The sequence below is a fragment of the Lipophrys pholis genome, assembly GCF_963383615.2.
Source record: "Lipophrys pholis genome assembly, chromosome: 18".
NCBI classification, from domain to species: domain Eukaryota; kingdom Metazoa; phylum Chordata; class Actinopteri; order Blenniiformes; family Blenniidae; genus Lipophrys; species Lipophrys pholis.
Window position 1 is genome coordinate 14,911,863 of NC_137646.1, and position 14,688 is coordinate 14,926,550.

Here is a 14,688-nt window from a genome sequence, read left to right on the forward strand (position 1 = left end):
GAGACAGCCAATCAGATCGTGCCAAGTTGGGACAGTCCAGCCAATCAGAGAAGAGGACCACTCGGACAATGGAGCAGGGTACCATGCTCATCCTCCTCATCCTCGCCGGACACACAGGTTACCCCGGGAGCTCCTGTCTGCTCCAGCCGCGCCCCCGGTGAGTGTTAAAGGGCCCGACTCCCTGTGCGTGACCTGCGGGGGGAGACGCAGGAGGGAGGCGGGGTGATGCCTAACGAGAGCCGCTGGAGCTCCAGCTAAATGACAAAAACAGACGCCCCCGGACCGGTGTTTCGGAATAAGTGGTTTCCCTGCCAACTGGTGACCTACTTCCTTTAGAGTCCCGTGTTGCTGCGGATGTTAAAAACCAGAGTAACGCCGTTTAAGCACATTCACGATAAAGTTTCACAGTGTCGGACCTTTTGTGGAGCTTTATTTTCATCTTGTTTGGTGAATATGTGTCCGGCCGTCGTGCTCACAGCGAGTTTTTAACAGCAAGAAGGGGCGCTAAAGGAAATCGGTCTCCGGTTGACTGGGAAACCAGTTAATCCGAAACACCGGCGGGCGAATCGAAGCCCAGCCTCCTCCTTCCTCCGCCTCCTCCTCCTGATGTCAAACCGCTTTGCATACTGACTTCCGCCCCGCTCGGCTCTCCGCATCAGCCGGCGAGCAGCAGCTGATCTGACAGGAGGGGGGACACACGGGAGAGCTGACTTTAAAACCCTCCGTGCGGGGACTCGGCGGATGTCGTGTGCGCTCGGTTCGACTCGGACACCCTCGGCGGGGGAGAGAGAGAGCGGACTCGAACTCGGCGGATGTCGTGTGAAGTCGGTTCGGCTCGGTTCGACTCGCAGACGGACTGTATCCCGAATCTGGTTTTGATGCAAAGGGAGCTGCTACTTTCCCGGTGAAGAGGCGGACCTCGGAGACACACCGCGAGTTCAATATGCTGGAGCGGTCCCCGGTGTTTGTATACTGTACGTGGAAGTACAGAGACTGTCTGTCTCCAACTCGCAGCTCCCCGTGAGGATTTAATGTTGTTTTTGTGCGGTGAGGACAGGGGATCCCTCCGCACGGGCTGCATGTGCGTCTCTTTTCTCTTTTTTTAGAGCCATTTTTCAATTATTATTTTTCTGAATACACAGATGAGATATGGGGGGCTTGCTTGTGGCAGCAGTCTCCCCTCTGGAACAGCCCACTAGAGGCTGTTAGTTTTTTTTTTATTTTTTTTTTTTTTTATTCTAGGAATAAATATACTTACAAACAAATCGACTGCAGGATTTTTTTTTTCTTCTTAACTTCGTGACGACACATTTTTTTTCAGTGTTTAATTCTACAAAAAAAAAGAAAAAAGAAGAAGACAGATTTGTTGCTTGCTGTGTGTGACCCTGACATTTCACCCACCCATCTCGGATACTAGATCTCCACCATGAGTTACATCCACAAGCTGGTGAATGTATTGCTCCGTGGACTCGTCATCTATGCGGTACTGGGCTTGGAGTGCACTTACTCGAATGATCTACCCAGCCACCAGCCTGATGCTGACACTGTAGTCACCACAGGTAAGACCCGGACCCATGTCGGATCATGCATGTGCACAATTTCCCATTCACACTCCTCCTCTTTTTTTTTTTTTCCTTTTTTTTTTTTTTACCTCCTCATTCCCAGTAGCTTTCAGGGGGAAGCCGAGGAATGCCCTGCGCAGGAGCATTAATGCAAAGTGATGCATCTTATGTCGACAGTCACCTTTTTTTTTTTTCTGCCCTCCTCTTCTGTACATTACCAAGAATGCATGACATGACAGGAATGCAGGCTGCAATCCTCACTATGGTTACTGTAATGGTGCACCTCATGTGCCACCAAGGTTGTTGAGGAGAAGGACCCCCCCCCCCCTTTTTTTTTTTTCTTTCTTTCTTCCTTTTTTCAATTTTTTTCTCCTCATTTTGTGCACACCGATAAATCCTGCATGTGCAGGAGGATCAGAGTAACCCCACGCTTAATGCCCTCTGTTTACGTGGCGGTGTGTCAAGAGCCATGCTGATCACTGCTACAGGTACTATCGACAACAGCCTACCGAGGGGATAATATCCATCTATTTGCATCTGTTTTTTAATCTAGCTGCATTGATCTTGTGTTCACTGTTTGTTGTTTTTCTCTACATGAAGCTTACCTTAACTTGACAAGGTTAAATAAAGACACCTGCTTATGTTATGATCTTATACAGACTTGGGGGTCTGTATGGGAATATCAACATATCAGTTTATTTGTGATTATCAGCTAGTTTGCTGATTTCCTCTTACAGACAAAAAAAACCATGATGAGTTTAATTTGTGACGCACACGAACAAAAAAAAAAAAAAAAAAAAAGCCTGCAGGTGTCAATGTGACCTTGTGTGATTTGGCCTGTGATGACTGGTAGACCTGTCCAGGACGTACCATGCCTTCGCTCGTGTTCAGCCGGGACGGGCTCCGGCCCCCCCTGCAACCTCAAGTTGGATAAGTGGCCTAGAAGATGGATTGATGGGATCTCTGTGGGGCTTTATGGCTGTGCAGTGGCTGACACTCACTCCTCGCAGCGACAAATCTCGGCTCTGAGTCCCATTAGGGCCCGACTGGTGTGGGGTTATTTTGGGGCCGATTCCGATATCGGGGAATGAAAAAAAATTCAGTTCACTTTTTTTGTGAGGTGACTGGAGCGTGACATGAAAGGAGTCGTTAACGCCCTCTACACAAGGACATCAGAAAAACGCCATGATTTTTGGCCAGATTACAGATTAAGCTGTAAAGGCAAGAATCAGCCGATTGAACCAACTTTCCCTGTATATTTAATATATTCTCCACGTGTTGGTTTTCAGCTTAGGTTTGAATGTGACTTCCTGTCTGTCTTGTGTGATGGACCTGCACCCCCTGCCAGGGTGGTGTCCCGTCTGCACCCATAGTCGAATCGGATTGGCGCCGTCCCTTTAAGATGGTCAGCGAGACTCGGTACAGTTGGGTTTCATATCAGAATTGTTCCCACTAATGTGTCCCGTCTTTAACTTTCCAGACAACTCCGTTTTCTCCACTTTGCTGCTCCCTCACTGTCTTCCACTCGCGACACGCGCTCAGAGAAATAAGACTTAAGGTCACACAATACTCTAAGCGTCAGTAATTAGCGGTGATGCAACCAGACACCACGCTTATATAAATATTTTCAACGTGACAATCACACTAATGCTTTCTGACAGCCGTGCGTGGATTTGTTTACGGCTGTGCGCTGAGCCTTTTCCTTCCTTTTCAAGCTCTTTTGACGGTTTGTTTCAAATCTGCTCGTCCTGTTAAATAAAGCCTCAAAGGAGACGGCAAAGGAGCAGAGACAGCCCCTCGCTCCTCCTGTAAAACTGACCACTACCCGCCACCTTTTCTTTAACGTTGAGTTAAACCCTATAGTTGGTGGTGGATGATGTGACATGGGAGACAATAGATGAGGAGTTCTTCATGTTTTGTTTTGGATCAGGAAAACATTTTATAGTCCATCACAGGTCTAATACATCTGTAGGCACCGATTGACCCAGCTTGTATTTGTATTGTAGAAGGAAGCTAAAGTACAGGGAGAACATGCAAACTCCGCACATCAAGGATGGCTAGGAAGTTGCCCTTATAGTGTAGCACCAGCACAGGTACTTTAGTGGCATCAGAAGGATATATTCATTCAGTTTTATCAAGGAAATGCTTCAATTCCATGAAAGTACAGTTAAAACGTTAGCGGTAAATTTCACGCACGTCCCGCTCAACACACGTACAAATCTTCCCCAGAACAAACATTTCAGTGACGCGTTCTCACTTTGACAAATACCCCTCTCCTCTGTGTACTTTTTACTCATGCAAATATTGCCGTTTAGCTTCATAAGGGTTTTGAATTTTGAAGTGGATGTAGTAGTATTCCCACTGACGAACACTTCCAAATGAGACTTTTGCCTCCAGTCATGCCCCTCGCCTCTCGCTGCCCACTTGTTCAAACAAAAGTGTCATCAGAGCAAATATCGTCAATCTACCCAAGTACCGTTTCTTGTGTAACTCCGTGATAGTAAAATTTAAAATGGTAATTCCACCTGTTTGTTTTTGTGACTCTTTCTCGCTTTGGGCTGTTTGCACAGTCGATGATCTGCACGGCCAACATTGCGACTAAAGACACACAAAACGCCTTGTAAACGGAGGCCCACCGACTCGTCTTGTGTATTTATGTTCACCCAACGCTTCCACACATGTCGCTCAACCCTGCCGGAGAAGGTAATAAACTTCATCCCAGACAGCTGTTAGGTATTCATGACTTGTCTGTTTTTACAAGTGGAGAGCCGCTCCTGAAAACGAGCCGGGGGGAAATCCTGCGTATTGATTAATATGGCAAAAGCACACTTGGCCTTTTCCACGGCGGCAGCGGGGCTGTATGAAAACGGTCCGGGGAACGGCGTCTGGGCCCTCACCCTTGTAAACGATGAGACGTGGCCGAGGCAGTGAGAATGGGAGGCTTCATACGATGCCCGTAAACGTCGCTGTATCATTGCCCGTTTCCCACACGGCTCCCGGGAAAGGTCGGCTGCCTTTTCTCCGGTCTCGTGATGGCGCGAGGAAAAACACCGGCCTCCGTATTTGGCCATCGTGTTTTCAGATGTCCTTAACCTTGGCATTCAAGGCTTACTAATTTATTTATTTGGCATTAAAAATGTTTCCTTCCCATATTTAAAGGAACAGTGCAGGTTTCGGCCCCGTTTACACAACAACGCTTCAAGTGAAAATGCATAGTTTTTCTGTTTGTTTGTTTTTGTAATGATGATTTCTTTAATTAGTGCTTTGTAAAAACAAAACAAAACGATTATTATTATTAGACAAAACAAGATAAAAGGTCAACAATGAATTGCAAATTTTTTTTTTTTATCAGTTGTACATTCATGACATATAAAGTTTCAAGCTTTTTATGATATGACATTTTTATTGTATGTTTTTCCATTGTGTTCCAAGTTTTTTAGATTCACATTTACATTTCTTTTTCTTATTAATATAACGGTATCACCATGGACGAGGGATGGTAAAACATCTCTTGAAACCCGAGGAAGCTGAATTCAAACACACACACACACACACACACACACACACACACACACACACACACACACACACACACACACTGGTCCACAGGTTCATCTCAGTCTGTCTCTAATTACCCCTCAAAGTCGGCGGTACTGAGGCAGCTTCTTACCCCCGATAATGGAGGTTAGAGTCCAGGTTGAAGCCGCTCATGGTTCAAAGCTGCCATTTATCCCGCTGTGAGCAGTCAGTCGGGGAAACTGTGGGGTCGGGGTTTAACATTTGCTGGGTCACCTGTGATTCACCTCCTTCAAAGACCAGGGAACGTGTCCACACGGGCAAAAAGAGCCACGGCGACGGCGGGGTGACTCTGCAGTTTTTGACGTCCTCAGCGTCTGACTCCAGCCTATGCACTTGTTTTAGGAGCATTGAACGCTTTATTTACGATTTATTTGATCAGCGTCTAACAACCGACAGCACCTGATTTGAATTGAAGGTCATTGAGTGTGAATTTAGTCTTGTGCTCGTGCTGAACACATTTCACAGTCTGAAGAAATTGGAGTGGCGTACTTCAAAGTTTTGTCCTTGCCAGCAGCAGCCTGTCCCCGTTGTCGGTGTTTTCAGCCGTGCAGTTCTGTCACTTCATTGAGAATTTACCTGCCTGTGCAGCAAATGCATCAACGTGAGCAGTTTTTTTTCTTTTTTTCCCCCTCAAATCCTCAACAATAGACTTCATAAATCAGCACTATGGGTGATATTAAAGAAGCAACTCGGGGCAGCGGGTGCTCGAAAGTAGATAAAGAAAGCGACATTTGTCAAAAGGTGCGTGGGGGAGGGGGGGGGGGGGGTCTGTAGAGTGGCAGCGGGGACGTGATCTTCCCCCGTTTTAATGGTGTTTAGCTTGTTTTGGCGTTTCAACAAACAAAGCTGCTCCCGCCGGGTGCAGAGAACATCCAGTCCTGGAGTAATGTGTCTGCTGGATGATGGTCTTCTCGGATACATGTCCTCCCCCTTTAGCATGAGCTTTATGTAACGCACACATACAGGGGGTGGGAAAAAAAAAAAAAAAAAAAGCTTCAGGTTTCAGTAAAAGCAGTCACGACAAGATGTTTGACTTTGTTTTGCACTCTAACATGATCGATAAGTGCGTCATGGCAGTTTCATGTGTTCATACAGGTAACTCTGAGGTGACGGCGTCTATGTCAGAGCTGAGCGGCGGCATTCATAAATGTGTTTGGAAGGGAGCTTCAGCATTTGACTATCTCGTCCACTGCGTGCTTAAGTACTGCGGGAGGCACAAGAATTTGCATTTTTTGCATTGCTTCCACCGCTGCGGGCCGGCTCTCTATTTCTATATCAAACGAACACACATGCACACCAGAGGGAGGGAGGGCGTCCTCACTGAGACAGAGAGAGAGAGAAAGAGTTTTGGCTTAGCTCGGGGGCTAATAGTGATAAAGTGACAGCAGGAACACGAAGTAAGTCATAATGTGCCGGTTCTGCAGAGGACAGCTCGACAGGCAAAGCCATTTCCTTTTTCTGATGAGAACAGGCTGTTCTGAGGGGTTCCTCATAGTCCCCCCCCCCCCCCCCCCCCCCAAAAATCAAACAAACAGACGTGATAAAGACCACAACCAGGCCGAAACTCACACGCATCCGAGCTCAATATAGTTCCAGTAGAATTTTCCGACAATTATTATTTATATACACTGAATTTGAGTGCTTGTGTGTCTTTCAGCTTATTGTTTTAAATGTCTCAAATGGGTCATATTATACAGCTTTTTAACACTTTCACATCGGTCTCGTTGGTCCAAAAATGTCCAAGTTTATTGCCCCAAATCCAGCTTTTCCTTGATATTCATCCATTTGAATATTGGATCATAGGAGCTGCATTCAGAATCTGCTGTGTCTGTGAGCTGGACGGGCTCCGCCCACACATGCCCATCTTGGGAAGAGGAGGAAGTACTTCCTCTCATGGTGCCATGTGGGAGGGTCAAAGGGAGGGCCTACCTTGATTGGGATTGGCTAAACCCCCGATGACACTATATAGGGTTTGAGTTCTGACACACTTTTTAAAAATTGAAACAAGCCAGGGAGCGAGAGGACAGACGGGGCAAATCCCGGCTGACTGTAGGCGAAGGCAACGACATATTTTATTGTATGATAATGTCCTGAAAATACCCTTTAGTGTTAGGCAGGTGAAAATGGAAAACTTTTGTCACTTTTGGGTGTCCGTCTACTCAACAACGGTGCTCGGAGCCACTGGAAACACAACGTTATGAAAACGGCCCCCAAGGTGGAACTTTTCGAAAACGTTCCAACATGAATAGCTCTCAAAAATACATTAATCATGAAGTTTAAAGAAAGACACGTGCTAATTCTTCTTCACTTCTTAACCCATGATAGTATGCAGGTGTTTTTCTGTGATGTTCTGCTGCCCAAACAGAGTAAATATTGATACAATGTGAAATATCCTTTTAACAAGATCTTTCAACAAAAAGCCACAGTAATACCTCTGTACTGTACGTTCTCCTTCCCCCAAAAGTAGGAACAGCTGCCACCCATCTCAATCTGAGGGCTTTAGGGTTCTGATCCGACCTAATCAGTGTTGCCCCCCCCCCCCCGAAGTGTATATTTAAAGTCAGTGGAAAACCATGTGTGTTTTTTTTATCGTGCAGCCTTGTTGTGGTTGACCTGAGACTGAAGAGACACGTGGGGTCCTTACTACAGAGGTCCTTCGCTGTGTGACCAGGCCGGGCTGATGGGGTTTTATTTAATGGTTCACTCCACGATGGAGATCTGAGGCTGGATTTAACACCACTAACAATCAATGACCTGAATCCTCGGTTTGTAGGCATTGTTAGGTGACTAATCCCCGTATTAGCCTTCCAATCATTCCCATTGTATATTAGTTTTCCGAATTTGAATTGTTTCCTTATCCCCATGAGAAACTACAGTATAACCATCACAAGTCCAGGCAGAATCAAATCCTCATTTTACATTCTTAGATGTCTAATACACACGTCCCTGTGTTCTTGATAATTCATTCACAACCAGACAACACTGGCAGCCAGTAAGCTGATGCACTTGTGCCCCCCCCCCCCCCCCCCCAGGAGATGTAGGTCACTGTACTCAGCTGGACAGCGTTTCCTGCTGTGAGCGGCCTACAGTAGCAGTCTGCCCCTTGCCCAGCCCAGAGTGCGTAGGTCGGGGGCTATTGTTGTTTGTCTCCGGCACACTCCAAGGTGTTGATCCCCTCGTTGGCAGTGCGGGAGCTGTCGGACATGAGAGACCCCCGACAACCAACACCCAAGCAGCACTAAATACCAGCAAGCAGGAAAAAAAAAAGTTTACAAACAACCACTGATGCGACAGTGTTGTTGGTTCCCGTTTCTCTTTCTCACATCCTCTTATCTAAAGTTGTTCTGTTTCTGCGCACAGGTAGAAACAGAAGAGCAGTCGACACTGACAGATTGTTGCTCTTTGTTCGGCCAAAGCGAGATCTTTCAGGAGGACTTTGCTTTGGGTTTTTTTTTTTTTTTTTTTTTTCTTTCCTGATCACGCAATGAACTGCGTGGCAACAAAAATCATTTGCACCCTTGAGGCAGGTCCAGAATAAATGGCTGTCGTGGGTGGCAGCCTCGTCCTGTTGCGAGAGCGGAGCCTGCCGTGATAATACTCCTCACCTTAACACAGGAAGAAGCCAATGTTATGTCCTTCACAGATGTCCAAAATAGCCCCGGTGGCTGTGTCTCTTTGCATTTGTCATTTCCTGGTAATTATCTCCTTGTTCTGTAAGAAATGAAGATATAGCCATTTTTGACTCTTCCACTTCCTTTTTAAAACTAAAACTTCTAATTGAGCACAATTATCATGCATTAACACAACAAATAGGCCAAAGAGATGTTTTTCTTGCTCGCCACTCAAATTCAGGCAATATCTATTAATATTTGAGTGGCTTTCAAAGTTAGATGTTGGATGTGACGAGCAGTCCCCTCTGATTTCAGGGACTTTCCCTCAGCAGGGGGCACGTGATGTGGTGGCCTGGGCAAGAGGGGCAAAGAGCGGTGTGGATTTCTTTGGTATGTCGTCCCCTCGCAAGTCTGTCTCCACCGACGTACGTGCACTGACCTGTGCTCATAGCAAAATAATTTACAAGGAGAGACCGGGCATAGTGTGTGGAGACGCAAATCTAATCGACGACAAAATAGGTGAAGACGATCTGAGGGAGGGTGCACGTGGGCGTGCTCGCGATTCACGATGTACGCTTTTCAGCGAGTTCGATCACTTTTCACTATTCTAAGAATCAAAATAAGTTACAGTTTCGACTCGTTAAACATTTTGTGATCTTATTACTAAATAAACCTGAACAGATGCTAATCATAGCTGGTAATGCCATCTCTATGAAGTAGCTGCATACGGAGTGTAGTAGCCATTTGACATAAAATATTAGTTGACAAAATATTCAGCTTTTTTTTTTTTTTAATGTTAAAATGTTTGTCTCCCTTTGGAAACCTTGCAAAACATGTTCTGTAAATGTCAAACATGCTTTTGGCTGCTTAAAGCTCTACAACTGGAGCACTATCACCAAATGTTTTCTTTAGCATAGCGCTTAGCGCCATCGACTCTCATTACGTTTTGATGACTCAGACTGGTTGATGCTTATGCTGCCATCTACTGGTGTAGTCATGCTACTGCTTTAGACCTTCAGCAAACAGATACCAGTGGCTCCATTTCCAGGGATTAGGGCTGCGATTTAAGTGTCTTTTCGTTCACTTTCTCTGTAATAGATTAGAAGAACTTTATGACTAGAACTGAAATTCGCTTTTCACAACTTTTTAGGTGAAAACGCTTAGTTTTTGCGTGTTGTCCAGGCACGTTTTGAAAACGATGCGTGTTTACACAGAAATGGCAGAAACGTTGAAAAAGATGTAGTTTTTGCGTCGGACCACTGTTTGTTTTTGCAATGAAACCACACGCATGCAAGAAGAACACGCTGTAAACATTAACAGTGGTGAGTACACGGACATACGCATGAACTGACAAACGAGTTGGGTTGTTACTACGGTGACTCTCAACTATAAAACTACCAAGTGCCAGGAGAATATGGACTGGGAGTCATGGCACTCTCGAGGCCGCCATGTTTGTTATTGTCCATCTACTCACGGAGATGAAGTCAGAGCATTATCAAAAAGTTCCACCTTGGGAGATCCGTTTTCACAAATTTGCGTTTTCAGTGGCTCTCAGGGCCGTTGTTGTGTAAACACAACGCAATGAAAGTTTTGCGTTTTCACTTGAAAATGTTGTACAAACGCTAATATCGTTAATATACAGTTTACTTTGTCCTATTTATATTATTTTATCGATATTTCGATGTCTGTTACTCAGAATCTCCTGTTGTATATTTGACCCGTGAGCCGTTCTAAGCTCCGCCCCCTCCTCCTTATGTAGTTTTGATGACTGTGTAATGAATAAGTTTGTTTTTGTAGATTTTTTTTCAACTTTGATAAGATCTCCTCTCACTCTTATGACCTTAATTTCCTGAAATTCTGTCATGTCCGAACACCGTTAACAGTCGGCTGTAAGGACCAACATGTGTCTTCTGGACCTCCTCTTGATCTCCTCCAAAGTGGACCTAGTTTGTATTACCAACTTTCAGTCTGTGCAACCTTTTCCTTTGCCATTTTGAGATGTTCAGTATTTCCTTGCATCTGTTCATCATCAACACTGGTGTTATGTCACTTTATTTTTTTTCAGTATTGCATAGAAGTGATTTAATTGCAGGTGCAGTGTGTCACCTATTCTTAACCACATCCATAAGCAGCAGGTAAAAATAACAAAAACAGCCAAATCCTGTCAAGCCGGAAGGTGAATATCGCACACAGGATACTGGCAGAGAGCCAAACCGTACTGTTGGTTATAGATCATCCAACCGTGGCGTTCCCAAACTGAGGCGTCCCAAACATTATACGTCACTTTTTAGAGTCTAAACACTCCGGTTCTTGTCCACTAAAAGCCTGAGCCAGATGTTAAATGACATCCTTCTTATTTAATGACGTGAAAGAGATCCAGCAGGATGTAAACATTCAAGATGATAAATTTTACACCAAGAGAGAGCAGCCTGCAGGATTTTGTTCCTTGAATTGTGTGTCGTCCCATTTTCTTTTTTTTTTTTTTTCTTTCAAGGTTATTCGCGCCATTCATGAGCTCGGCTTCCCCTCACAACCAGACACCAGTAACTCGAGCCGTCTTATCGAGTGACACAAATAATAGGATCAGTGTGGTCGAGGTCACATGGAAAACATCCCACACCGTTATGAAATTGATCAACTACTGTCCTAAATGGTAAACCAATTAAATTTCAACAGCAGCAAATCAATGATTTTCACCTAATCATCAAAACCACTGTTCAGAATTCAACACTGACTGCAGATAGCTTTGAGTTGATAAATAAAACCTGTTTCTCAGTGGTCCAGTCTTCATGTAATCCCTGCTGGCGTTACCCAGGATGCATCTTGTCGACGCATGTGTGTGATTCAGATCAGCGTAGATCATCTGGGCGGTCCCGACTCTTCAGTCGCTGTGCTACAAGGACTTAATCTGCACGGCCCAACGCACGGCGGAGCCTCATCATGCGATTCATTGTTCTTTGTTAACTATTGAAGTGGAGCATGTGATCTCCAAGTGTCTGCTCTGCTGGTTCGCTTCTCGGCAGACATGCAATCCATTAACCTCCTATCCAGAGGAGCATGTCAGAGGCCGGACTGGCTAATTAAACCAGTGTTCAGCCTCTTCTCTCTCCCTCCTGCTCTTTATCCTCTAAAACCGGCCCCACACCTCTCTTTCAGGGCCGTATTTGAAACATTCCTGGGACGCCAGGGTGCATGGAGTGTCTCCTTTTCTGGAAGTTTTTGGCTCAGATTTAGTGAGTCTTTACATGATTTGCTCAAGTTGCTCTCCCTGCTCTTACCCCTTTATATTTTCTTTCCTCTTTTTTTGAACTGCACTCTAAGGGAAGTATTAAGAAAGATGACTGGGTTGGTTTCTGTGTACCAGTTTGAGTTCTGGGGTCAACGTACCAAAGACAAAAACACGGCTGTTTTATTTATTTATTCAGGAAGATGTGGACTGGTTTGACGGACTCTTCTTGGGATTTATTCTAATCATTCATCGGTTAAATTAAAAATGAAAACTCCTTATTGTTTGTTTGTTTGTAATTCTTTATTTCATTCAAAAGTATAAAAGAAAATAGAAATAAACAGCAGAAGAGCAGATCACTCTTATAATATCTGCCCCGTAGTTGCCTTTCAATACTTTTACACCAGTCTGTTACACAATGTTCAACATTCTAAATATTTACAGATATTTTTGAGCATTTTATGTGCAGTATTTACAATATACACACAAAAAAAGAAAGATAACCGTCACTTTCATGTTTGCTCAAATCAAATATCTAACATCTCATATTATATCATTCAGCCCATTAGTTCACCTGCAGTCTGAAACAAGCTGGACTTCTCACTGAAAACGGACCTTCTTTGGATTTGCCAGGATGCAGGAAGCCTGATTTATTTATTTTTTAGCAGCTCAAGCCTGTAATTTCACACCAGCTTCACCGTACAGACAGAGAAACCCACGACGAGATGATAATCCTGTATCTATTGTGGGTGTGGATGTGAGGATTGCAGATTTGACAGCGTATATCCATAGCATGCAAACCTAAGCTGGTCAGCCTCCACCTCCATGATCATTATTTGCGGGATCGGCTGTTTTCGTTGCGTCACGCGTTCAGCAAATTGCAACAAGGTTAATCCAGTTCAGGGTGGGTCGGGCTCAGTCCAGACACGCTGCAGACACGTGTAGTTCCAAATGTGAGTCTCGTCTTCATGTGGGTGACTGTCTGCTCATCACCTACCTGTTGGCGCAGCATCGGCCCAGACCCAGACCTCGCCGCCCGGCTGTTCATCACCGATGTCGCTCTGCAGGAAAGTCCCCGGGTCACGGAGATTGTTGTTGTCATTGCCACATTTCCAAACATTCGCCGTGTTCGTTTTAACAGCTTGTGCAAACTGAGAGTAACCCAGAAACATTTTCTGTATCTGGTTTCTCCCTCTTGAACCAACTACACCCCCCCACCCCCCCCCCCCCCCTCTCTCGGCAATAGCTGGTGGCATTTGTAGGCGGCTAACGATATATTTGTGTCTTATTAATGGCTGCTGATGAGCTGAAATGGTAGACTCTCAGGGGCTTTATTTACTCGCTTTTAATACTGAGCCGTCAGTTTGATTTACAACGCCGCCACATGGACACTGGTTCCAGGGGACAGGTCTGGGTACCCACCGACATCACATTCCACCCCTCACTTTCACACAATCTGGAGCATGCGATGGGTTTATTAAGTGCATTTTTCACCCGTTTCATAAAACACGTGGGGCCGTTTACTCCCCGGCAGGGTCAGACATGAGAGGCGCCGCCTCAGAGCCGGGGCGCGGGGTTTTCAGCAGTAACTCATCAATAAATTACAAGAATTTATAAGAAAACGCGTAACATTTCATTTACCAGCCATACGGTCCCGTGGTAAACGCTCGAAAGCCGATGAGATTGTGGCAGCGCCGGTGGATCCAATGAACTGCTGACGTGGCCGACCCTGTGATGATGTAGTGGACGGAGAGAGGCGGGGCCACAAGCCGCCGTGTGGTCGCTGCCGTTACATCGGAACATCGCCAAATAAAGACAGAGGAAGACGGTGTCGGCAGAGCATGCAGACCTCACGAGAGATTTATTTTAATCATTGTTCTACAGTTGTTAGTACATAGTCATTGTCGCATTGTGGGCAGGATTATTAGTGTTTAAAAATGTTCACAATGCATAGTTATATGTCATTAATTGACCAATTGTGAGGCACTCATGCGAGCGCTAACACCGTTATAAAGCTGTAACAATTTTGATATACCTTTTTAATTTATTGACCTCACGGTGCTCTCGGCACAAGCAAACCCATGTATTTAAATTCAGTGTTTTCCATATAACATAGTTTTGTTGTAATTTTGTGTCAAAAAGAGCCCTTTTGATGCATGGAACACTTTAAATTTACAACTTGGAGGTTTTCCTTAAAGACTCTATTAACGGCTTCCGCTGACTTTGAGCATCTTCTACCACCAGGGGTGTCAAACATAGGTGGCCTAAAAAGTCGCCACTGTTTTAAGCGGTTAAATCATTACAAAGTTAATATGTGGTTAGGCTGGTTTTCTTTTCTGGGCTGTGTGTCTTTAAATAAACTATTTGCTATATGATGATACTATTTATGTCAGGGTTTGTGCAGTCATGCAAAAATAACTCCTTTTAAGCAGCTCTTTTACCTTAAAGCGCTTCTCTACTCAGACGGCGCTCAGCTACCACGTCCAGATCTACGCCACCCTCGGGAGTTATTAGTGAAGAAGAAACCAGTCAGACCTCGACTGCCTGTCACCTGACTTGCTTTCTTTGCAAGAGAATCTCTAAAATGAAATATGAAGAGCTCGCGCTCGTCTGTTCAGCGCGTGGCGTGTTTGCTCTGTGATCTCTTTCCTCGTGACTTCGTTCCTGGTTCGCTCATCACGTCTCGAAATGTCGTTCAGACACCTTGGAG

At 45.1% G+C, this 14,688-nt stretch overlaps 1 protein-coding gene across 1 annotated transcript in view; it reads left to right on the top strand.

Annotated features, from left to right (window-relative positions):
* The first annotated feature begins 1,269 nt into the window (after window positions 1-1,269).
* The window catches only part of stim2b (stromal interaction molecule 2b), a 39,566-nt gene continuing 26,147 nt past the window's right edge, over window positions 1,270-14,688 (top strand). Inside the window, exon 1 of the mRNA XM_080486626.1 lies at window positions 1,270-1,559. Within this exon, the coding sequence (XP_080342752.1) occupies window positions 1,427-1,559 (133 nt within the window). The 5' untranslated portion in view covers window positions 1,270-1,426. The remainder of the gene's footprint in view (window positions 1,560-14,688) is intronic.